Consider the following 27,576-nt stretch of genomic DNA (forward strand, 5'->3'; position numbering starts at 1 on the left):
CTGTTGATACAAGGGTATATCATGTATCAAGGTGTACCTAGGCCTTCCCCGACAGTTGATACAAGGGTATATCAAGGTGTACCTTGACCGTCCTTGACAGTTGATACAAGGGTATATGAAGGTGTATGTGGGCCTTCCCTGACAGTTGATACAAGGGTTTATCAAGGTGTACCTGGTCCTTTCCCTGACAGTTGATACAAAGGTATATCAAGGTGTACCTAGGCCTTCCCTGACAGTTGATACAACGGTATATCAAGATGTACCAAGACATTCTCTGACAGTTGATACAAGGGTTTATCAAGGTGAACCTTGACCTTCCCTGACAGTTGATACAAAGGTATATCAAGATGTACCTAGGCCTTCCCTGACAGTTGATATAAGGGTAGGTTTACCTTGACCGTCCCTGACAGTTGATACAAGGGTATATCAAGGTGTACCATGACCTTCTCTGACAGTTGATACAAGGGTATATCAAGGTGTGCCTTGACCTTCTCTGACAGTTGATACCAAGGGTATATCAAGGTGTACCTAGGCCTTCTCTGACAGTTAATAAAAGGATATATCAAGATGTACCAAGACCTTCTCTGACAGTTGATACAAGGGTATGGTACTTGTTGTTACCCTGTCTCGCGCTCGGCATTAAGGCGCTAAAACAAGGACTGGTTGGCTCGAAGTCAGTATACTGTGTCTGAGCGGGGTATTCATGTTAAACTGCGGCATGGTATCTCAGTGAGCTAGCACTATAAATCGGCATCAGTCCGGACTAGTACAAGCAGCCACATACACACGTGCATGCACGTCGCTATATAAGTGCAATAATCTTGGACGCGACGTTAAACCCTATTTCACCTCACCTCACCTCACCTCACCTCACCTCACCTGATACAAGGTTATGTCAAGGTGGAGCTCGTCTTCGACAAAATCAGACAACGAATGACCCGTGTCCCCGACTGGAGCGTGTGAAGATGTTTGGATGGATGACACCTGATTCCACGCCTGGGCAGTAAAATCCACAGTGGGGCCTGTTGACGTGGTAGGATGCAAGGATGAAGGCTGGTGTTCATCTCTGTGTCTCGTGTACTTCACTCATATCGGTCATCTCGTATAGCTCGTGTCCCGTACAGTGACAAAGGTGCAGGAGAAACGGAAGACCCATGTAGGTGTATTGCACTCATATCCAGTACTCTATGTTTCATATCAACCATTAAACAACTATCTAATATCAACTATGGAATAGTTTGCGTTCATTTTCTGTTGTGTATCGGTATTCATCACGTACGGTTTGTGGAAGTAAAACCCCCGAGCCTGAGGAATGTGTCACACACTGCAATGCAATCACAACACAACTCATCTGTCAGTATCTGCCTTTGTCTATCCTGTTGGGACCGAACATGTGGGGTTTTGTACTGAAATTGGATATTTTATCTGCTTCGGCTGCAAAACAAGACACTTGTTTATTTAGTCTGAATTTATTTAACACCTTGCAACAATGTAATTTTTGTGGCACGTAATTTCCTTTTTCTTGCAAAGGTTTGAAATACAAGAATATTCGGGGCAGGCCAAAGCAGCCCCCAACCTCCCACCCAAAACCACCCACCCCACCCCTCAACCCCCTACCCCCTCCCCCCAACCCGCACAGGTCTACAAGCACAGATATGAAAACCCATTCCGCTAGCGTCTCCGCCATGTCGCCTTCACTTGTGAAAGTAATTTATCTAGATGCCCAGTGACTCGATCGCCGGAAATGACCCCAACGGATACCGTTTTATCATTTGTGTTTGTCTGCCGAGACACCTATCAACTATAAGTTATAAGAGCATCCCGATGGTCAGGGAGTTATGACGTACAATAATCCTGCCAGTCCATAATGTCTGTATAACACGTGGTCTGCAGGTGTCTATTCCCTGTGTACCGACAACTGACGTAACATCGATATCACTTCTTCCAGCATGTTGAACTCAACCAGGTCACGTCCTTGACCTTCGGGTAGCCCGCCATAATCGCCCGATAGTACTTTGACAGTCGGTAGTATCTGAAATCGACGGAGAGTGAGTGAATTGGTTGCACCTAGTTTAGGACAGTATTTCACTTCTATCACGGTGTGTCAGCTTGATGTGGGAGGAAAACCCGAAGTGATGCAGGTCTCAGACGTTTGCCACTTCGGTGAAACCCCCGAGCACGGACATGGTGCTGACAAACCTAGAAACAGAATCGGGGCGAACCTGGATAAGACCCATGATCATAGGTTTCTGGCACGCCTGCAAGATTTGTGAAATGACCAAAACGTTGAGAAATTATGATCCGTTTGTTGTTTCGAGGTTTTAGGAAGCAGAATCTTATACTTCAACACCAGTCTTGTTTCCAGGATGTAAGAAAACATATGTAGAAACGTGTGTTGAAACATTCATATTACGTCCCAGATTTACGTTGGTGACAGTAACTGTTCACGATGCTCTAGTAGGTTCAGCTGGCGGTCTCTGTCTCCGATCTTCACACTTCATCATCTCAGTCAAGACAATTTCCACACGATCTTTTTAAACTGAACACTTTGTCAGCACCACTAACTTTACACTGGCATATGCGCCACACCTCTTACACTGGTATATGCACCACACCTCTAACGCTGGTATATGCGCCACACCTCTTACACTGGTATATCCACCAGCTAAACAGTACGGTATATTTTAAAACATAGGTTTAATTAAATCATTCTTCCGCATTACATCACGTTCGTTGCAATGACTCGCAGGCGAAACACACTTTTCCACTGAAGGATTCGAACTCGATTCGGACTCAACCACCCGACCATTGGCAACACCAGATACTCCTCACAGCATCATCCTTACTTGTTTTTCCTGAAGAAGTAGACGTTGCCGTCCCCCCACTGTACCGCGGCGTCGATGGGGGATGGGAGACCTCGCCAGAACGTCCTGATCCAGAGGTACGACCCCTCTCTACTGTCTCTATCTTGATCGTACACCCACACGTAGCGCTTCTACACAGAAACACGTGACACATTGTTAACATACACCTACAAGTAGCACTTCTACACAGAAACAGGTGACACATTGTTAACATACACCCACACGTAGCGCTTCTACACAGAAACACGTGACATACACGTATAGTCGGTGAGTGGGGTTATGGGAAACAAAGGAACGGATTAATAAATGACAAAACGCAATGAACTCACGCCAAAGACGTAAATCTTAGTCTTTCCCCTGTAGTCCCGCTCGCCTAGGGCAGCGACCGGTCTCTCCGGGGGGTAGGGGGATGGGCGTGTCGGGTACCCCCTGTCCAGACGGAACCTGGTGTAGCGCCACACCCTGTAACCTGTGACGTCATAGTATGTGTGATATAATTGTATCTCAAACGCTGTAACCAGGCGACCGTGTGACGTCATAGCATGTTATATCATCACATATCTCACACCCGTAACCTGTCGAACACGTGACGTCATACCATGCGTTATATCATTATACATCTTACACCCTGTAACCTGGCGAACATGAGTCGTCATAGAATGTGTTAGATAGAGAATCTCATCCGAGTGTCTTTTCATATCAAATATACCAACACGAGTTGATATAAGTGGAAAATCTCTTTCAGTTTGTAGACACTAATAAGCAGTGTCTTAAGTGTAAACAGTACCGCTAACAGCTTCAGTCGCAGAGCCATTAGTGATGTCATTTGATTGTGACGTCAAGATAGTCAATGACGTCCCAATGGTCTGCAAAGCATTGTGATGCATTATCACAATGCATTATCCTTACAGTTACTACGGCAGACTAGCAGAGCCATCTCATACAGTCAGCATTCCCATCTGAGATACACGACCACAGAAATACAAACTGCCATTTCAACGTTGTAGACTGACTTGCACACACACCGCCTCTACAACTGCTGAGGCAGATCATCGAGGCCAGAACAGTCAGTTAGTTACCTTTGAATACATACAACCTCTTCTTTTCCGCCACATACACCGCCGCGGAGATATGTATCGGCGACCCCTTCAATACCCGTCGGAGACGATAGGGTCCTCGGTCCAAGGCCGCCCCCTCCTCGCCCCGCCCCTTCAGGCTGTACACGTGACGGCCGCTGAGCACATATCCCTGTGTCCCTGGCCCTGTATTAGAACAACACAATCTGAACACACGCTCTCTCACCCCCAACCCCCTGCCCCATTCGCCGCTCCCCCCCTCCCCCGACCCACGAAGGCCACACTTACGACATCACAGATGGAACATTGCGGCCCCAAGTACGAGTTCTTGTCATTATATTTTCCGAGAGCTATGACGATTTGAACTGATGTTCATGTAAAGCGCAAATTGTAAACAGCCCGATATTCGTGGCTGATATTCGAGGTACAACAGTAAACCACGTGGTGTGGGAATGATCTTGAGTAGTTGATGGCCCCGTTCCAGGACCGCTCCTGGCTTCTGGTTGGTCGGTTGTGTCACGTGACCTCTGATGGCGTCACTTCCGGTTTCGGTTTGCGCAGGGCATTGTGGGTTATGCGTGCGCATCAAAGATGGCGGCACTTCCGTTTCCGGTGGCGTGCGCACCTGCAAGAGGGCGGCACATCCGTTTCCGGGGAGGAGGGGGAAACCCAAAGAAGCGCTCGTACAATGTGAAAAGATCGACATTGAAAGAAGCGCGTGTAAAATCTTGGATGTACAGTTTTTTTGTTTGTTTTTTCTAAAAATAGAAGAGGCGGTGGTGGTGGAAGGAGGAGGGAGGGAGGAGGAGGGGGAGGTGGGTTCTTTGTTTGGGTTTGAGGGTCGTCAAAGCCATGGATGAAAAGCGTTCTTTCGGGTGAGATGGGTGGCCCTGAAAAGGGCCGTTTGATCGTGAGAGACTAACTGTTCACCCACATAGGTGCTGTGGTGCAAAGGCACGGATGGCCTGCCACCTGTCTCCTGACAGGACACTGACTGGTGTGGCGATGGCATATGGAGATGGTAGCTCACTGAGACGAGCTTATCATATCTACAGTCGACGACCCTGCATGACCCACAATGCCACGCGCAAACTGAAACCGGAAGTGACGTCATCAGAGCCAGCAGCGGTCCTGGAAGGGGGCCATCAACTACTATCTTGTGTCTGTCGGGGTAGTACCATAAATGACGTCATCGAATGGCATGTTGCACGTGGTTGGTTCAGGCGTTGACGTAGGTGCTATTGCTGCAGCTGTTGACGTTGATACTGATGGGGCTGGGACAGGCCGTGCACCTGCAAAGAAAGAATCTAGATTTTAAATCTCTCAGAACAATGAAAGTGGTACTGCCGCCGCCTCCTTGGTCTAGTGGTAGAGCGCAAGGTCCGGGGTTCGATTCCCGGCTGGGTCATACCAAAAGACATTAAAAGATTGTATTTATTGTCACCCTGCCTGGCGCTCGGCATTAGGAGGCTAAAACAGGGACTGGTTGACCCGGAGTCAGTATACTGTGTCTGAGTGGGGTATTCATGTTAAACTGCGTCATGGTATCTCAGTGGGCTAGCATCGGCATCAGTCCGGACTTGTACAAGCAGCCACACACGCAGGCACACACACGCACGCACGCACGCACGCACGCACGCACGCACGCACACGTTCATGCACGTCGCTATATAAGTGCAATAATCTTGGACGCGACGTTAAACAACATTTCCCCTTACCTCACAGAAGGTTTGTCTTTTCAAATAGGTCTTACAAACCTCTTACCGTAAAACGTCTGGAGTTTCCTGACGTCATCATAGGATAAACTCAGGGAGGGGTCATAACCCTTGTAATGTGCGTACATGACAGCTTTCCGGTCACGTGAGTGCGGCATCCCCAGCGCGTGCCCCGCCTCGTGTAGCGCCACCACAAACAAATCCTTGCTGGTGGGGTCGTTGTCGTCAAGCGTCCATCTCTCATCGTCGTCGAAGTGGATGTCGCCAGCCACAGCAGCGTCGCCAGGACCAAATGCGTGAGCTAACTGTGGACCTGAAGCAATGACCACGAACAGGGGGTCATCACCTACTCACAGCGTCTCCACAGACGATTCAAACACGATACTCACGCATGCACGCACACACACACACGCACACGCACGTACGCACGCACACACACACATACATGCACGCACGCACGCACGCACGCACATACTCACACACAATCTTACCCGATGTCCTCTTACATACACACGTATATCCTTGAAGTTCTCTGATGTGATTTTAACACAGACCCTTCTCTGATGTCACACTACGCACACATCGACTCATCACATACACACGAGCGCGCGCATACACACATCTAGACCATTTATACCCCACCGACCTCCCTCCGTCCACCCGTAACAGTACGCAGACATGAAACGCCGTTGATCTTCGTGATCACAAAGCACAGACACACACACAAACGCACACACACACACAAAATAACATACAACACACACATATATACACTTACACACAGACACACACAACCTCTTATGTTTTCTTACACGTATATCCTTCTCTGATGTCAACTACACACAACACAGACTCTTCATTGATGTCATATGAAACACACACACACACACACACACACACACACACACACACACACACACACACACACACACACACACACACTTATACCACGCGTCTTGACCGCGGTGACCTTTAGGAAGGTCGAATCACGTGGGTTTTCCTTACCAGAGCCATCGAAAGCGTACTGATTGCCGTCCCCGTGACTACCCCGTCCGAAGACAACCTCTATGTCGGCATCACTGCTGCTGTGCACTACTGTCAGGTTCGCTTGCGACGCCCAGATGCCAAACACACGCTTCAGTGTTGCCCTAGTAACGGGATGCGTTATTATTATTATTTTGATCAAATATGTGTAAGTTAAACAGACAGACCGCCTCCGTGGTCTAGTGGTAGACCGTCCGCCCGGAGAGCGGAAGGTCCGGGGTTCGATCCCCAGCTGCGTTATCCCAAAATAAACTAAGCGGCAAAAGAAAGTATAGGTTGGCAATTTGTAATTTTCCTAAAAACTGCGATAACTAGTGGAAAGTGGGTATTGGGAATATGATTGCCCAGGAACAGGTACCAAAATACACCTCACCCGAACGCGCCACCTTTGACGGCGCTCGTGCAGTGACAAAAAATGGTGAAACAGATTTAACGCCTATGGCATAAACTGCACGTGCATGTTAGCTGTATTAATGCGTTCGTCTGCAGGGTCTTCGTCTTTGGCTCCAGCGTGTATTCGAGAGGTCCATCCATTCGGCGGATGAGGTGTCATGGCGTGGGGCGGTATTTGTGGATATCAGAAGACTGATTTGGTGATTATACAGGGAAACTTGAACGCTGTGCAGTACAGAGACCAAGTGTCGCAGCCAGTTGTGCTTCCGTTCTTACAAAAACAACAGCAGGGGACATTGTTTCAACACGACAATGCCAGGCCCCATACTGCAAGACTGACTCGGAACTTTCTAAACCAGCAGAACGTTGACGTTTTGCCCTGGCCTGCCCACTCACCCGATATGAATCCTAATGAACATCTGTGGGACCATCTTGACAGACAGATTAGAGCACGCCATCAGCCTCCCGTCAACAGACAAGAATTGCAGCAGGCCCTGAGAGACGAGTGGCAACGGATTCCAGTCCACGTCATCAGAAGACTGACGTCATCGATGAGGCGGCGTATCACAGCATGCATTGAGGCAGCTAGAGGTCATACACGCTATTGAAGGCAACTGTGTCGACAATGAACTTGTAGTGTGTCTGACAATTTTTTGGTGACATTTCAGACAACTTTTGAAAATGAAATGTCTTACCCCACCATTGTTTACCTTGAGCTTACATTACTTGTGATTGCACAATTCCATTCAAACTGAGGTTGATCAATCATTTGTTAGCCCTCCCTAGATTATATCATAATTCACAACAAAACCTCTTCTTGTTATTTCTTTTATCGATCATGACACTCGACCTAAATTTTCTTTTGCCGCCCAGTTTATGTTAAAAAATGCATATGGCACTTGTTGTTACCCTGTCTGGTGCCCGGCATTAAGGGGCTAAAACAAGACTGATCGGCTCGGAGTCAGTATACTGATGTATTCATGTTAAACTGCGGCATAGTATCTCAGTTGGCTTGCACAATGAATCGGCATCAGTCAGGACCAGTGCACACACACACACACACACACACACACACACACACACACACACACACACACACACACACACACACACACACACACGGTACACACACACACACACACACACACACACACACACACACACGGTACACACACACACACGTGCACGTCGCTATATAAGTGCAAAAATCAAACTCCATTTCACATCACCTTCTAGTGTGTATCAACGTTTTCTGTGTATATTGCTGGAATATTGCTAAAATCGGCGTAAAACCATACTCACACACTCACTCACTCTGTGTATATACGTCTTGTGTTTTTACGTTCACTTTGACCGTACTTCTAGTGTGTATCAACGTTTTCTGTGTATCAACGTCTAGTGTGTTTGTTCGTTTACTCTGTCCGTACTTCTAGTGTGTATCAACGTCTAGTGTATTTGTACGTTTACTTTGTCCGTACTTCTAGTGTGTATCTACGTCTAGTGTGTTTGTACGTTTACTTTGTCCTTGCTTCTAGTTTGTATCAACATTTTCTGTGTATCTACGTCTAGTCTGTTTGTACGTTTACTTTGTCCGTATTTCTCGTGTCTATCGGGGCGGTCGGGTAGCCTAGTGGTTAAAGCGTTCGCTCGTCACGCCGAAGACCCGGGTTCGATTCCCGACATGGGTACAATGTGTGAAGCCCATTTCTGGTGTCCCCCGCCGTGATATTGCTGGAATATTGCTAAAAGCGGCGTAAAACCATACTCATTCACTCACTCACACTAGTGTGTATCAACGTTTTCTGTGTATCAACGTCTAGTGTGTTTGTACGTTTACTCTGTCCGTACTTCTAGTGTGTATCTACGTCTAGTGTGTTTTTACGTTTACTTTGTCTGTACTTCTAGTGTGTATCTACGTCTAGTCTGTTTGTAAGTTTACGTTGTCCGTACTTCTAGTGTGTATCAACGTTTTCTGTGTATCTACGTCTACTGTGTTTGTACGTTTACTTTGTCCGTACTTCTAGTTTAGTGTATGTGTTTGTCTAGTGTCTATCTACGTGTCGTGTTTTACTACGACAGGTTTGTTTGTAAGTGATGTGTGTTTGTACGTCTTGTGTGTATCTACGTCTAGTGTGTATGTTCGTTTTGTATGTATCTATGTTAGCATTTTAGTGCGTTTGTACGTCTTGTGTGTTCGTACGTTTTGTGTGTTTTACGTTCAGTGCGTTTTTACGTCTTGTGTGTTCATACGTTTTGTGTGTTTTACGTTCAGTGCGTGTTTACGTCTTGTGTGTATCTCGTGGAGCGTGCCTCAACGACGGGGATGTGTATGTATATATCAGGTGCAAATGAATGGCCTCGTGGTTAACGTTTGTAGAAGTCATTCACACACAAACAGATTACTCCAAGCACTGAATCAGTCACCCACGCAGACATATCGGAATACCCCTGGGCGATTATATTTTAAATGTCCGCCATTAAAAAACTGCGATCAAAGAACATGGATTTAAGAGATATGAGGACGACGTACTGCGCATCTCGATAAACTTCACACGCCATTTAACATAGCGACTCTCGCAACCTCAGCTTTATCCGGCCATGGAACGTCATAAGTTTATGTCGATGTATGTAGTAGGATAATACTAAAATGTCTTAAAATTTTCTATTTAAAAACCCAGTTAACACAGAGGGGAACGTCCCGTGACGCTACATTCAGTGTGATCCAGCGCAAGGACGTCCCGAAGCCAGACTCACAACTGCTGCTCAGCTGTCAGGCGACTAGTGTAGCGGCTCATCTTCCACCTCAGCTGGTTCGACCGCCATTTCAATCCTGGAATCAGAATGGAGCACCGTATCAGCTTAACTCTGTGTGGTTCAAGCATGAACAGAGTATAATAAGTGCTAATAAGTGCTAATAAGTGCAATAACCCCCATTTCACCACTTCACAACAGACCAAACAGTCAGACTTGTACAGGGGACTTCATGCATATGGATATATCTTTGTGCAGAATACGTCCAAAATATCAACATATTTTAATATAATGATATTAACTCACTGCCATATGTCAACATGAGACATAGCTACGACATGACGCCACAACATCTCTACCCGGCAAATGATGACAGGCATGATACCAGACAATAACAAAGGGGAACATCCATTGTACCACGTCATGACCGTCATCGCTACAATTCAACTATAGCCATGAGGTCACGTCATTACAAGTAACACGTCCATGAGGTCACGTTATGACAACTAACATTGCCATGAGGTCGCGTCATGACAACTAACATTGACAGGAGGTCACGTCATGACAACTAACATTGCCATGAGGTCGCGTCATGACAACTAACATTGGCAGGGGGTCGCGTCATGACAACTAACATTGGCATGAGGTCGCGTCATGACAACTAACATTGGCAGGAGGTTGCGTCATGACAACTAACATTTGCAGTAGGTCGCGTCATGACAACTAACATTGGTAGGAGGTCGCGTCATGACAACTAACATTGGCAGGAGGTTGCGTCATGACAACTAACATTGGTAGGAGGTCACGTTATGACAACTAACATTGAGTAGGAGGTCGCGTCATGACAACTAACATTGGCAGGAGGTCACGTTATGACAACTAACATTGGTAGGAGGTCACGTTATGACAACTAACATTGGTAGGAGGTCACATTATGACAACTAACATTGAGTAGGAGGTCGCGTCATGACAACTAACATTGGTAGGAGGTCGCGTCATGACAACTAACATTGGTAGGAGGTCGCATCATGGCAACTAACATTGGAAGGAGGTCGCGTCATGACAACTAACATTGGCAGTAGGTCGCGTCATGACAACTAACATTGGCAGTAGGTCGCGTCATGACAACTAACATTGGTAGGAGGTCACGTTATGACAACTAACATTGGCAGGAGGTCGCGTCATGACAACTAACATTGGCAGGAGGTCGCGTCATGACAACTAACATTGGTAGGAGGCCAGATTCGATTATTTACAAATTGTCGTCATATAGCTGGAATATTGTTGAGTACGACGTTAAGCAAAAACACAAACAAACAAACGTCATTTCATTATATGTAGCTGCAGGAACACGTCATGAAAGCAATCAGCACAATCGAGATCTGCACGGAGTGATTCAGCAGCACCCCAATCTCACCATAAACAGAGTTCACCGCTTTCTTGAAGCCTGTTAGCAGGGCCCGCTTGTGTCGATGTTTTCTATCGGACGAGCCTAAGGTAGTATCTATATCCGGTACACCACAGCGAGGCTGCTTCATGATGGTCACGGCTCGTCTGCTGAGTCTTCCGTTGACCTTCAAATGGTTGAACCTCTGGAACGACCTGGAAGACGCAAGACGCGTGAAGAGAGAGGGACAGATCCTGCTATCGGTGTACATGATCAAAAACAACACACGGTAGATAAATAGACAACACTAGGTATACTAGAACAACACTCCGGTAAATATAAACACACGGGTCTTCATGAACAAATCTTGAGAAAATGGACAAGAGATGTATGTGAAGAACGGATATAGATATAGCAGCACTCGAGCAGGCGGAGTGAGTGAGTGAGTGAGTGAGTGAGTGAGTGAGTGAGTGGGTGGGTGAGTGAGTGAGTGAGTGAGTGAGTGAGTGAGTGAGTGAGTGAGTGAGTGAGTGAGTGAGTGAGTGGGTGGGTTTGAGTGAGTGAGTGAGTGAGTGAGTGAGTGAGTGAGTGAGTGAGTGAGTGGGTGAGTGGGTGGGTTTGGGTGAGTGAGTGAGTGAGTGAGTGAGTGAGTGAGTGAGTGGGTGGGTGGGTGAGTGAGTGAGTGAGTGGGTGGGTGGGTGAGTGAGTGAGTGAGTGAGTGAGTGAGTGAGTGAGTGAGTGAGTGAGTTACCTGATGGCGTGTTTCCAGGTGTGTCTGAGGTTCCTGGTGTGTTGAAGTTGGTCGACCTCAAGGTAGCCGTACTTGGCCAGGTATTGCTGTGCCGGGAAACAAGGCAGTGATGTAACTTTACTCCATGACACGCACAGACACACAGACACAGACAAAAACACACACATTCATACACACATAGGCACGCACTCATTCACTCACGCACGCATGCACGCACGCACACACCAGCTCTGTGGTCAACGTGTATTTGTACTTACATGACAGTAGTACCAGCTCAAACTGAATCTATATTCTACATGGACGTGGTTTGGTTTGTAACAACTACAATTATTGAAGAAAATGCCTGTTTGATCGAGTTATATGCGCGTCAAGGTTGCCCTCGATCCTTTATAAATATGTTTTTAGGAAGTTTGATTATTTGTGGTGACAGTAGCGTGACTTTATGTGGTGACTGTAGCGTGACTTTATGTGGTGACTGTAGCGTGACTTTATGTGGTGACTGTAGTGTGACTTTATGTGGTGACTTAAGCGTGACTACTTACTTAGTGAGCAGAAAGATCTATTGATGATCGTAAATCCCATGACAGTGTGATAAACAGATTTGGGCAGTTATTGCTGGACATGTGTTATTCATTCCAGCTATCTATTGCTCACGGCAGGGTACATGGAGGCGCAGCTGGGGAATATACATATTGTGGTCACCAGGCATGCAGTGTGAATGATTACTTTATCTGTTCTCCATATGTTTTTCAATACATTGACATGTTTAACCTTGGAGACCGTATAGATCGAGTTCCATCATTTACCATTAGACTTGACATACAAACCCCCAAACATGAACAACCAACATGATACGCCGACGTGGTGGTTTCAAAGATACAATGTTTGGAATGAATCCCTTTGTGAAACTGTTTTAACCGCCTGTCGGAGAGGATGGAGTCTTGTGATCAACCACGTCTGAGTAAACTGGATTTTAACTTAGATGGGACTTTAGATGATTTCGTCCATGTGATCCTAGATTCGTCAGATTTTATGAACAAACATACATTTATGCATAATCAAGATACTATAGTAGTTTTAGGACCATGAAGTTACGAATGTAAGATGGCTAGACGAGAGGCTCGCAAAGCATTGAGTACATTTAGACGTAGACGTACTGACACCAATAGAAATATCTACTTTAAAAAGAGAAATCAATACAATTCCTGCTGCAGGAACCGTAAATCCGACTTGTATATTTGGGGCTTGGTGATACTATCCATTCTCCCTCAAAGTTTTGGAAACAAGTACTTTCATTTTTAAAGCAGTCAAATACAATATATACTATATCAAAGGCTGAGTGACCTTTTTATGAAAGTTAGTTTTTCAAATGACACTGTTTTCAACACTGACGGTGATGTGTTTGGGTGTTTACATTGATATAAGTTTTTAATTTGAAGTTTATACGATATACGGCTTTTCCACCGGACGAGAGATCGGTCACATGACCGCGAAATTGACGTTCATAAGTGTAGGAACGACACAATTTGACGTTCATACGTTTTTCACGAGACCGTGTTCTTGAAATGACGTAAACACTGACGGACTACTTCCACATTCATGGGGAAACCCCTGGGAATTCCCTAGCACGAAAACACGCAGAAGCGTTGTTTCTGATCATTTAGAACCTTTAATCTTAAATTCAACGTTTAAGTATACATTGAGCAACGTCAGTGAATTTGACTGCATGATCGTTTACGAATATCCTCGCTACGACCGGACATTAGTGAACAAAACGAAGAAATGCACATCCAAACTATCGAAGTATCGACTCGATCCGTGTTTAGGCTGACAGTGACAGCCTACAGCAATCTATGAATTTACCTTAGTGTATAATTAACACATCTTTAATCACCTGTCCATGATGGGCCGGGGGATGAATGACTAAACATGTAATCTCCACAGGTTCATTAACAACAGTTGAAATCTCTCCCGATACATTTATCGTGTCGGCCATTTTGACGTCTTGAGTAGTACTTGATCATGTTAATGTATTACGACGCGCTGTCATTGTGACTGAGTACTGAGGTAGTTTTTATCAGACATTTCTCATCTTATGAGGATATTTTTTGAGTACATTTGTTGCAAAGAAACTACAACAGTTTTTCCTGTAGAGCATGTTGAAAATACATACGTGCACGTCACCTCTCGTTTTGAGGAACTCTTTTATTCTGCGATACAGCTGGTTGTTGTATGGCTGTCAGTGTAAACATGAAGTCACGCGTTGTAAATATTGCGTATAGATCTAGATCCTTTGTGGTAAAATAATAGTGATACCAAAAATTATAAGAATTAACTCTCACTTTGTGTGAGTTCATTGGAGTATGAAGCTCCCAGGTTCATACAGTTTGGCCCTCACTCTATGAAGGTTCATACTCCAATGAACTCCCACAAAGTGAAAGTCAATTCTTAAGTAACTATTTGATGCCCAAATGTAGACAATCCGGTTTTTGAATGACATTTCTGCGATACGATTGTCACGAAAAACTACATATTTTAGCCTGTAAACAATTCCTATCTGTCTTGTCCATCAACAAGAAGATGGTAGGTGTATGGCGAGTGTTGTAGATACCTTTTATACAGAAACTTCTAAATTAGATGTTTGAAATACTGGTTTAATATTCTTGGATCAACGCCGAATACGCCAAACTTGCTTGTTCATTCAGATGACAAAGTCGTCAAAGTAAAAAGGGCACCACATATTAGAAACCTCTAGTGTTCTCATAGCTACGACTTTGTATGGTTAAACCAAATAACTGGTGATCTAAAACGCGTTTCGTGAGCAGTCTACAAATATGTTTTTTCCAAGAAAGGCATTCCACTCTAGAAAACATTTCAAGGTATGAGTGGTGTAGAACGTTTAAGAGTCTTATTCAACCAGAAAAATACTTGTCTACATTAACACCAAGAACCCTTCGACTTCCATTTATTCAAGTTAGGCTCGGATTGTTAGATCTCATGATAAATGAAGGAAGAAAAATCGAAGAGGTTATGTCCTTTATTTCATTCCGTGTAGAAAATGAAAATATGTTTGCTTTTGCATGTCCCTGTTATGTTGATCCAAGAAAAAATTTATTCCATACTTTCATGAATATAACTTGTATAAGTCTGGGAGGTAATTTAAGGTACCGACGTTTACTACAATATCTGAAAAACTATTGGACCTACTCCAGTCAAAGTTGGTATGAGATTATTAAACAGTCATACATAACTGGATATTACATTTAAAGACAATCGGTGCATGAATAAAAAATCTGTCTATTTAGCTATCACTATATTTCATCAACAACCAGACTTGTTCGTCACGGGTGGAACGAGCATTCATTGTAACAGCTAACTGCATAATGCTACCCCTGCGTCACAGGGCCATATGACACAGTTGAACCAATCAACTCAACTCGAAAGGTTGCACGGGAGTCACGCACGCACGAATACGGTGTTAGCGTTGGGCGTCTCAAGCAGTTGTTTAATAATATTTATCCAATTATTTTTGCATTTTTTTTTCAGGTCAGTGTTATTGACTTGAATGTATCAATCCTTGCCACATTATTATATTTCATGCATCATGTTATCAGGTGTAATATATCAGACGTAATTATTCATTTAGACAAATCATTGCTTTATGGTTTCGAAAAAAAATATTTTAATATTTTCGTAGATGATTCGAGACTTTCGGGGCTGTTTCGGTTGAAAGAGAATAAAATTCTGAGCCAATAATTGCACAAAGTGGACAAGATCCGATTACGACATGTACTACAAAGCACGAACCTGAAATTCGTAGACGATTCCTAGAAATTCTTTGATAAACAAATTTTTTCTCACGAATCCCACGAACTACAAGAATGTTTGGGAATCAAATAAGATATATTTAAGATTCTTAAGAAATGATTAAGAATATGTACGAATATGTAAGAATTCATATCCGTGGTAATTCGGGCTAATACATGTCGTAGTAAAAACACGGGTATATATGTACATGTATGCACTATTCTTGGTCCCACGAAATGCCCTCGTCGTCAGAGTCGGAGTCTGTGCTGTCACCTAAATGAACAACAACAGGCTGGACAGTATCTGGTCGGATAGAGACTTGTTTCCAATACTCTTCCTAAACTTTGATAACATATTGGACAAAGTTTGCCCAACGTACACTGTAATTTCTCCCATCCCTTTCAAGACAATCTCTTTGACGTCGGCAAGCTTGAAGGGCTTATTTTGCTGCGCAACCATATTTTTCAAATCACCCCAGATTAGTTCGATGGGATTCAAGTCACAATGGTAAGGAGGAAGTCTAAGCACTTTGAGGCCGTGTTCTCTAAACATGTTGTCAATCAAATACGAGGGCGGGGGTTTGTTCTCAAGAACCAGTTGGTAGTGGTCAGGTTTTTTTGGCTTTCGTGGGCCGAGCAATGCGGTTGTTGTCCAACCACTGACATATCTCACCTTTGGTGGAATTTGAGGTTGGACAACGGTTAATGGGATCTCGACAACTGTGATAGGGAGCATTGTCCATAATCACCAAGGATTTATCAGGCAGTGAGTGCTAAGAGGAGCTACTCCTCAACATACGCAGTGAAAACCTGACTATTCATCTCGGTATGGTAGTCTCTGCCATCTGTAGATCTGGATCTGAACACTAGATCACACCCACGGAAGAAACCTCTGTGGGAGCCTGCATGGAGGACAATCAGGCGCTCCCCTTTACCAGGGGGAATCTTGCGCTATGGCTCTCTGGTATCTGGGTGAGACCATTGGCAGCCGCTGTGTGGCAGGCGTTAACCCAGGTTTCGTCCAAATAGACAGGCTCATAGCCTTCTTCTCGTTTCTTTTTAATAGTGCGGAATTAATTGATACGCAAACGAATGATTTCTGGTCGTTCACACATTGCTAGTTTCGACCCTTTCGTCTTTTTGTACTGATATCCAAATTTGGAAAGGAGTTTACAAATTGTCCATTTGGAAATATCTAAGTCATGCTCTGTAAGGAGAATTCGTTTTAGTTTTCGTGTTGAAATAAATTCATTTTCTCGTGTTAACCGCCGAATCACGTCCCTGACAATTTCCTTATCAAAGGAATCTAACTTTAATTTCCTATCCTATTTGAAATGCCCCCTAAGGGATGTGCAGGGGAGCATGTGTTTTTATGAGAGTTCAAAATCTTAACAACGGTTTGTTTGGGAAGCTGTAACGCATGAATTGTTCTTTTCATGTACTTTGAAATGTCAAAGAAGGGCGAACGTCTTTCACTTTCAGCCTTAAAGTGTTCAAATATTTTAACAACGAAACCTTTCGCTGAGACATCATGAAATCTAATGCTAACACCGTATTCGTGCGTGCGCGATTCCCGTGCAACCTTTCGAATTGAGTTGATTGGTTCAACTGTGTCATATGGCCCTGTGACGCAGGGGTAGCATTATGCAGTTAGCTGTTACAATGAATGCTCGTTCCACCCGTGACGAACAGGTCTGGTTGTTGATGAAACATAGTGATAGCTAAATAGACAGATTTTTTATTCATGCACCGATTGTCTTTAAATGTAATATCCAGTTATGTATGACTGTTTAATAATCTCATACCAACTTTGACTGGAGTAGATCCAATAGTTTTTCAGACATTGTAGTAAACGTCGGTACCTTAAATTAACTTCCAGACTATACTTGAAAAGTTTTAACATAAGCCTTTCGCTTGTTTACCGAACCCGATTCATTGAATAAAGATATATTTAAAACATTTATATCAGAAAGGTATCTGTCAAATAACTCTCTTTAAAATATGATGCTGTCATGTCTGTTAAAAATGCACTTTCTTCTCGAAACGATTGTTAAACATTAGAATACAGTCAAGTCTCGTTAATCCGACAATCCGTTTTATCCGACACAAATCATGGGACACGATTCTAATTAGACCCTTTAATCCGACAGTCGAAACTGGACTACGACTCCGACACACCTAATTAGCAACGGATTACCGAAATCCCTCATTAAATCAGTCTCGTTAATCCGACACAGTGATCCGTGGTCATCTGCCCTCGAGTACACAGCCGGTGTTTTGATGCGAGACGAGTCGGCTGGTAGCTGCATATTACAAAGGCTGCAGAGATAAACTTGCCTAGCAATAAACAATTAATGCTTTGAATAATCCAAATATGTAAAACCGCTTATATGTAACGCATTGGTATATGGGCCGGAGGCTTACTTGCGATACATATCTTTGACTTTGGGTACTGACGGTGACTGTAGTATGAAGATTCGCAATGGGCGTTGTATGACCCACTGCAGTGAGCTTTTGAGATTTGTGTCAGGTTGTGTCCTGGTCTTTGTCTCTGTTTGTTGTTTAACGCCGCACTTAACAATATTCGAGCTATGTGACGGCGGTTTGTAAATAATCGAATCTGAACCGGACAATCCAGTGATTGATAACATGAGCATCGATCCATGCAATTGGGATATGATGACATGCATCAACCAAGTCAGCGAGCCTGACCACACGATCCCGTTAGTCGCCTTTTACGGCAAGCATGGGTTGCTGAAGACCTATTCTACTAGGGTCGGATCTTCACGAGTCGGATCTTCACGGGTCGGATCTTCACGGGTAGGATCTTCACGGGTCGGATCTTCACGAGTCGGATCTTCACGGGTCGGATCTTCACGGGTCGGATCTTCACGGGTCGGATGTGTCAGGAAGAAGAAGAAGAAGAAGAAGAATATTTTATTATAGTGTCACCCGCTGTACATATAAAATGACAAGGCAAGAATGTAAAAATTCAGCGGCCGGCCAAAATGGCCTACGAGACACTAAAAGACTCATAAAAACACTATTTTATATATGTACACACCACATTTAATAGCAGTTATGAAAATAACATTCATAATATTATCCCCCATACAAACATCCTATATACACACAACCACATCCATTCCCACATCCAGGTCTTCACTCACAGCAGCTTACGCAAACCACGCAAACACACCCGCACATTCAGACACACCCAAACCCTCATTGACATCACTTCAATCACATCCGAACCCTCGCTCGAACCCTCACCGTCACACATCACTCTCACACACACCCTATTTCTTAAACACACCCTCACCTGTATCCGTTCCCGCATCCACACCAACTCCCTCATCCGCACCCATCAACCACGTCCTCACTCGCATCCACATCCCTCCCCGTCTCCACAAAAAAGAAGCACCAACCACGCACAAAGACACCAACAAAGTAACAATCTACCGCCGCATACACACACTCCCTCCCAATCCCCCCCCCCCCCCCCCCCCCCCCCCCCCCCACACACACACACACACCCACACACCCACCCACACCCACACCCGCGACAACATGAAACAAGCACCCATCACAACCCCTCGGGCCAGCCACCCATCACAACCCCTCGGGCCAGCCACCCATCACAACCCCTCGGGCCAGCCACCCATCACAACCCACAGCACCCCCACACATCAACCCTACAACACAGCAAAACATGATAGATGATAAGAATTATCACACGCACACAACTACCCAGTTTATTGTTTTATATATTTTCTTCTCCGATACATTGTGAAGATTAATGCAGCAAGTGGTTTAACCAGTTCGTCGCACTGCATTAAGAATACGGTTTGGTCTGCCGGAGACATGGTAATAAACGAGGGGTTAATAAGGGATACTTTCTGCCAAACATTAAGTCTTAGATCTCTATAACAGTCACACGTTACCAAAAAGTGAACTTCATCTTCAACAGTTTGGCCGTTACGGTATGAGTGAGAGATACAGATAGAAATTGTTTGTAACCTTTATGATTATCTCAGTTCTACAATGACACAATATCAGTCTGAATATTGCAATTATTTTGATTGCGCATGACCGTTAGCGGTTGGTATCCGGGAAGACCTAATTGATATACTCGCTTGCTACTCCACAGCTACAATCATTTCGCCACACGACACAAAGACAACGGGGTCACCATGTTTACAATCTACAGTGAAGTACATATGACGCTGAATAATGAATAATAATGATAATAAATAATCCAAAACCGTTCGTCAAATATCTCTACATGAACAACCACAGAGTGACTGGCCGACTGCACAGAGGCCGCCATACCCCCCTGCTGTAACATAGGAGTTCACATCCGGGGATGTTGACAACATGACAAGCGCCACACGCCCACCACTTTCACCATGGAAGGAGAGATTGTCGCTCTTGTTTTGCCTCATTCAGCCAATTTGTTGATACAAGCGCAGAGAACGGGAATCAACAAGCAAATCTGATGTCTGTAAGACAATTTGTCAGGTCCGGGTTCGAACCTCATGTGATGATTTGCCTACACCGGAAAGTTCCATTGCTGAACTTCATGATCGTAAGGTGGACGGATGGCCCAGTCGTCTAAGGCGTTGCGTTTCGCTGTGCAGAGTTTGCGTCCCTTGGGCACGCAAGAAACCTTTGAATGTGGGTTCGAATCCCGGTTCGCCCCGATTATGTTTCTAGGTTTGTCAGCACCATACCCGTGCTCGTGGGTTTCGCCGAACTGGTAAACGTCTGAGACCTGCATCACTTCGGGCTTTCCTCCCACATTAAGCTGACACGCCGTGATATAACTGTAATACTGTTAACAGCTGCGTTAAACCCAACTCACTCACTCACTTCAGCAGTCTTTGTCCTCCAACAGCATAAGTCGACAAGTGTTTATCTATATGCCGATATTGAAAAACACGTGTCCTGAAAGCTCGTCATAAAAAGCCACTGCCGACCAAGTGTTCTGAATACAGCAGTCTCATCAAGAATGTTAATTCACACATACGAAGTTGTAAAAGCTAGTTTGGAAAGCTTACTATTTGCGAGATCTCTGCGCTTTTCTGAGAGAGCATACACCGTGATCAGGCCTGTAGATCCTGCGCCAGATAACTTGATTCCTTCTGTACTTTGATTGATGGGGCGATCTAATGATTTCTTTTTCGTGAGGTTAGAAATACAGATATTATAATGTGTTATCAGCCACCGGCATCGCCGGCGTGAATATGTTGCCTGATTCATGGGAGATCCTGAAAGTTTGTGAAAAAACATCAAATCCCGATGGACTAACATTAACACCCGATGGACTGACATTAACACCTGATGGACTGACATATGGACCTGGTGGACTGACATTAACACCTGGTGGACTGACATTAACACCTGATGGACTGACATTAACACCCGGTGGGCTGACATTAACACCTGATGAACTGACATAAGGACCTGGTGGACTGATATCAACACCTGGTGGACTGACATTAACACCTGGTAGACTGACATTAACACCTGGTGGACTGACATTAACACCTGGTGGACTGACATCAACACCTGGTAGATTGACATCAACACCTGGTGGACTGACATCAACACCTGGTCGATTGACATCAACACCTGGTCGATTGACATCAACACCTGGTGGGCTGACATCAACACCTGGTAGACTGACATCAACACCTGGTGGACTGACATTAACACCCGATGGACTGACATTAACACCTGGTGGACTGACATTAACACCTGGCAGACCGACATTAACACCTGGTGGACTGACATTAACATCTGATGGACTGACATTAACACCTGATGGACTGACATAAGGACCAGGTGGACTGACATTAACACCTGATGGACTGACATTAACACCCGGTGGGCTGACATTAACACCTGATGGACTGACATAAGGACCTGGTGGACTGACATCAACACCTGGTGGACTGACATCAACACCTGGTAGACTGACATTATTACCTGGTGGACTGACATTAACACCTGGTGGACTGACATCAACACCTGGTAGACTGACATCAACACCTGGTGGACTGACATCAACACCTGGTGGACTGACATTAACACCTGGTGGACTGACATCAACACCTGGCAGACTGACATTAACACCTGGTGGACTGACATCAACACCTGGTGGACTGACATTAACACCTGGTGGACTGACATTCACACCTAGTGGACTGACATTAACACCTGGTGGACTGACATTAACACCTGGTAGACTGACATTAACACCTGGTGGACTGACATCAACACCTGGTGGACTGACATTAACACCTGGTGGACTGACATCAACACCTAGTGGACTGACATCAACACCTGGTGGACTGACATAAACACCTGGTGGACAGACATTAACACCTGGTGGACTGACATTAACGACTGGTGGACTGACATCAACATCTGGTGGACTGACATTAACACCTGGTAGACTGACATTAACACCTGGTAGACTGACATCAACACCTGGTGGACTGACATTAACACCTGGTGGACAGACATTAACACCTGGTGGACTGACATTAACACCTGGTGGACTGACATCAACACCTGGCAGACTGACATTAACACCTGGTGGACTGACATCAACACCTGGTGGACTGACATTAACACCTGGTGGACTGACATTCACACCTAGTGGACTGACATTAACACCTGGTGGACTGACATTAACACCTGGTAGACTGACATTAACACCTGGTGGACTGACATCAACACCTGGTGGACTGACATTAACACCTGGTGGACTGACATCAACACCTAGTGGACTGACATCAACACCTGGTGGACTGACATCAACACCTGGTAGATTGACATCAACACCTGGTAGACTGACATCAACACCTGGTGGGCTGATATTAACACCTGGTGGACTGACATCAACACCTGGTAGACTGACATCCACACCTGGTAGACTGACATCTATACCTGGTGGACTGACATCAACACCTGGTAGACTGACATCAACACCTGGTAGACTGACATTAACACCTGGTAGACTGACATCAACACCTGGTAGACTGACATCCACACCTGGTAGACTGACATCTATACCTGGTGGACTGACATCAACACCTGGTAGATTGACATCAACACCTGGTAGACTGACATTAACACCTGGTAGACTGACATCCACACCTGGTAGACTGACATCTATACCTGGTGGACTGACATCAACACCTGGTGATGCAGGCTCTTGACTGACGGATCAACATGGAAATATCTATGTTATACATTTTAAAGGAAACGTATCATTTTTTTTATAATCCTACAGATATGTTTTAGAAAATGTTTCCTAAATTACGTTAGACCTGTGTCTTGTAGTTTTGTTATGTGTTGGCACCAGTGAGCTGTCTCCCCACGCCGCCTGGGAACGAGATGACTGTCAGCTTCACCACTCGACCCATTAAATTCCACTGGCACAGGTTGCCGACTTCTAACTCGGAATGAACTAGGGTTTGTAACGTAGAATATCCCTAAAAAGGTTGCATGAATACCATTTTCAGGAATATTCTAAACCGGAAGCAGATCTGTTTCCATATTGGTGTTTTCTTATCGGACATAGGTGGGGATGCCGTGAAATCGATGTCTGCCATTTCGATATATCTGTTAATAAGATGTTACCCTGTGGTGTTGGCGGGGTCTTACCGTCACATTAACGTGATATCGACACTCGCTCCCTCGATACGTTGACGATGGTTTCTAGGAACCCGCCTGCTTTCACTTTCAATGTTCTTTATTTTATTTTCTGTGTTCTGGGTGTTATAGCTCATTGTTTGAAACACTGTGATTTAAAAGAATGATAATAATAAGTCTTTGAAAGGCATTTAGAAATTATACACATAAGGAAGAGAATCTATGGATGTCAACTCATTGTTATGAAGAACACTCATAATAAAGAAGTTGACATAATAAATTCTCTTCCTTAATATAATAAGAGATAGAAAAAAACCCAGTTAAATCACGGCATACTTTTTTTGCCATTAATGTCGGTACATACCTCGGGATCGACATCTGTAGATCCAGCCTCCCCCCTCCCGCGTCTTGGTCCGGAGGGGGTGGAGTGGATATCCCCCAGGCATAAAACAAGTACGACCCCTACAGCAGCCCCCGGGGCACACAACGACCCCATGCCAGCCATCTTGTCGCGGCGTCACCTGTATGTGACATCAGGTGGGTACCCACGTACTGCAGGACGGTGGCGACAGAAGGAAGGCGCTCGACCATGGAGCTCACACAAACTTCACCTTCAACAACGGGAGGAGAAAGGCCAGGAACTGTCACATACAGTCTTTCTGGCGTCAAGCCGCGGACCGCTGTCATTATGGACTTTATGTCAGTAGTTTATCGGGGTAATAAGGGCGGGGGTTGTCGGGTGCTCTCACTCCCTTTCAGCTAGGTATTTCCATCGCCCATATCTTTCATTGCAGTGAATACTCCTGCACTTTGAAGTTTGCATTGCAAGGATTTAGTATGGTTTCGGGATAAAAGATTGCAAGGATTCAGTAAGGTATGGGGTAGGGAGGATTGCAAGGATTCACAAAGGTATGGGGAGGATTGCAAGGATTCACAAAGGTATGGGGGTAGGGAGGATTGCAAGGATTCAGTAAGGTATAGGGGTAGGGAGGATTGCAAGGATTCAGTAAGGTATAGGGGAAGGGGCGGGGCGGTGGGGGGGGGGGGGGGGGGGGGGTGTGTGTGCAAGGATTCAGTAAGGTATGGGGTTGGAGGAAGGGGTGGGAGCGCGTTGTACTGTGTCATGCTTATTGCTGTCCTTTAAAAACCAGGGGTCGGAGGAGTTACAAAGAGTTATTTAAGTATCGGGCGGGTGGGGGTGGGGAGGTAACATGTCACGTTCTCTCAAGGACGTCCACGGTTGAAAGGGGTGATCAATTCGGGTTTCAAACCCTCCCATTTCTCAGGTATGTCAACTCTGTCAGAAGTAAACATGGTGTATATGTTATATCTTTACTCTGTCAGTTTTGTTATAAAATAAATGCAGATATAAAGCACACATTTACCTATGTATTCAGAATGTAACCACTTTGACTTTTGGTTTGTGGTCGTTATGACTTTTCATGTGGCCATTTAAAATAAGTGTGTGTGGCCCTTTTGACCAGTGTGTTTGTGGCCCTTTTGACCAGTGTGTTTGTGGCCCTTTTGACCAGTGTGTTTGTGGTCCTTTTGACCAGCGTATTTGTGGGCCTTTTGACCAGTGTGTTTGTGGACCTTTTGACCAGTGTGTTTGTGGACCTTTTGACCAGTGTGTTTGTGGGCCTTTTGACCAGTGTGTTTGTGGTCCTTTTGACCAGTGTGTTTGTGGGCCTTTTGACCAGTGTGTTTGTGGACCTTTTGACCAGTGTGTTTGTGGCCCTTTTGACCAGTGTGTTTGTGGACCTTTTGACGAGTTCAAGCTCAGATATATATGGAGTGTGCGGAGTTTAAGCTGAGACAAACATCAGACGGAGATTCAGTTCAGACATATATGAGGTGTGCAGAGTTCAAGCTCAGACATACAAAAGGTGTGCGGTGTTCAAGCTCAGACATACAAAAGGTGTGCGGTGTTCAAGCTCAGACATACAAAAGGTGTGCGGAATTCAAGCTCAGACATACTAAAGGTATGTGGAATTCAGGCTCAGACATAAAAAGGGTGTGCGGAGTTCAAGCTCAGACATACGAAAGGTGTGCGGAGTTCAAGCACAGACATAGCACATAGAGATTAACATTACAGTTAATCATTTTACCCTGACGAGTTAAGCTGTTGAGTACAAAAGGACCGTATTTAGTTCAGCTATTGCGTACTATCGTTTCGTTTCAATGGTCTGATTGACAAGGAAGCACATCCATGTAACATGTTGACACGATACTAGTAGAACAGTACCCACGGAGATTCGTACCCATCGAAAATGGCCCCACCTAAAATTCCAGGCCGATCAGTTCTTGATTTTGAGTATTCGGACTTTATTTGGTGGACTTGTACACATTCGGATGCCCCGAACGAATCCCCGTTTGTACGGCACCCCGTGTGTACGGATCCCCGTGTGTACGGATCCCCGTGTGTACGGATCCCCGTGTTTATGGATCCCCGTGTGTACGAATCCCCATGTGCACGGATCCCCGTGTTTACGGATCCCCGTGTGTACGGGATGTCCGTGTTTACGGATCCCCGTGTGTACGAATCCCCATGTGCATGGATCCCCGTGTGTACGGGATGTCCGTGGGTACGGCACCCCGTGTTTACGGATCCCTGTGGGTACGGATCCCCGTGTGTACGGGATGTCCGTGGGTACGGCACCCCGTGTTTACGGATGCCTGTGGGTACGGATCCCCGTGTGTACGAATCCCCATGTGCATGGATCCCCGTGTGTACGGGATGTCCGTGGGTACGGCATCCCGTGTTTACGGATCCCTGTGGGTACGGATCCCCGTGTTTACGGATCCCCGTGGATAAGTGTTTTATCTGTGACACGGGTACGTAGTACTACGTCCCTCCGGAAACATTATTTCAAGGTTGAACAAATTTTATTACTGTTATTAAACGATGTCCAGTCTTCACATAGTCCTGCATTCAAGCAGGTGAAAGGAACCACCATTGTCACTTTACCCAACCTGGCCACAGTAAATTACTTTTCCACTCAAATGACTAAATATAAGATGGTACCAGGGAAAAGCCATTTATCACATAATGGGTAGGTTTCTCGACAGGATAAAGCCAACAGATAAAAACGATATCCATTGGGGTCATATGCGGATAGAGATGCAAATATCAAAGGTCAAGGTGGGACTACTTTCAGTGTTTAATAAACAAAATAGCTCGGCCAAGGTTCGCTAGATACAATGTTTATTCCTAAAACAGGGTATTTACCGTCCCCAAACACACTCGCGTAATAACATCTATTTACGCGTTGACGCAAAAAAAGCAGTACTGCAAATTCATTTTTTAGTAGTAAAAAGTGTCACAACCACAGTGGTAATTTGATAAGCTGGCCTAGTAGTATAGGTAATGATGGTTCTGGCTCACTTCCACTGGAGCGGGATTCATATACTTATACCACCACTACAGGAGGAATTTTTTATGCCAAAATGACTATGCGATTCAATGATAGTCATGAGATTAAGTTAACTTGACCACCACCTGGAGTCTATGATATAAATTTTTATAGGTAATGATGGTTCTGGCTCACTTCCACTGGAGCCGGATTTATATACCTATACTTCTACTACAGGGGGGATTTTTTATGTGTAAATGACTATGCGATTCAACGATAGTCATGAGATTCAGCTCCAGCTCACCAATACCTGGGTCCAATCATTGCTTTAGATGAGTCTAAATGGTAATAAAAATATTCTTCATTATTTTTATCGATAAAGCGATATTCAACATTTTTATTAAGTTCTTCGTTCATTTTACTAGGAGACCAGACTATATAACTACACTCTTTTTGTAAATTGATAAGAAACAATTGATTACCGTATTTGGTTGGTTTGACATCACTGATATAATAAAACCCTTGTGGTAATTCTCTCCATTTAATAGTTTTTTCCATTATTATATATTTATGTAAGCATTTGTCTAAATGTAATCACACGATAGTAAGCAATTTATTTTTAATCTCCAACCAGTTCTTTGGTTTTGGCACGGAATAATTGACGCGCTTGTTGCCTCCCTTGTTCTATGAACTTTTTTTTCTCGTCTTCGCTAATACCATTGGTCTTACGAGATTTTGATCGAATCTCCTGCTTCATTTCATTGTATTTGG

General features: G+C 44.7%; 1 protein-coding gene across 1 annotated transcript; it reads right to left on the bottom strand.

Annotated features, from left to right (window-relative positions):
- Positions 1-1,935: 1,935 nt before the first annotated feature.
- On the bottom strand, positions 1,936-23,957 carry LOC139471164 (matrix metalloproteinase-19-like). Its single transcript, XM_071253440.1, has 11 exons — positions 23,817-23,957; positions 11,982-12,067; positions 11,261-11,445; positions 9,847-9,922; positions 6,661-6,803; positions 5,705-5,968; positions 5,119-5,232; positions 3,944-4,126; positions 3,194-3,333; positions 2,847-2,995; positions 1,936-2,032 (listed from the first exon to the last, which is right to left on the bottom strand). The coding sequence occupies exons 1-11, from the start codon at positions 23,955-23,957 to the stop codon at positions 1,936-1,938; spliced, it is 1,578 nt and encodes a 525-aa protein (XP_071109541.1).
- Positions 23,958-27,576: the final 3,619 nt, after the last annotated feature.

Source organism: Haliotis cracherodii, unplaced genomic scaffold, assembly GCF_022045235.1.
Source record: "Haliotis cracherodii isolate W230 unplaced genomic scaffold, xgHalCrac1.p SCAF_22, whole genome shotgun sequence".
Lineage (NCBI taxonomy): Eukaryota > Metazoa > Mollusca > Gastropoda > Lepetellida > Haliotidae > Haliotis > Haliotis cracherodii.

Excerpts from the sequence above, each read along its gene's own strand:
- LOC139471164 (XM_071253440.1), bottom strand. The coding sequence starts at position 23,957 with ATGGCTGGCATGGGGTCGTTGTGTGCCCCGGGGGCTGCTGTAGGGGTC. Across the intron at positions 12,068-23,816 it reads CTACAGATGTCGATCCCGAG|CAATACCTGGCCAAGTACGG; the intron begins GTATGTACCGAC and ends TTCCCGGCACAG. Across the intron at positions 2,996-3,193 it reads CTAAGATTTACGTCTTTGGC|AAGCGCTACGTGTGGGTGTA; the intron begins GTGAGTTCATTG and ends GTTTCTGTGTAG.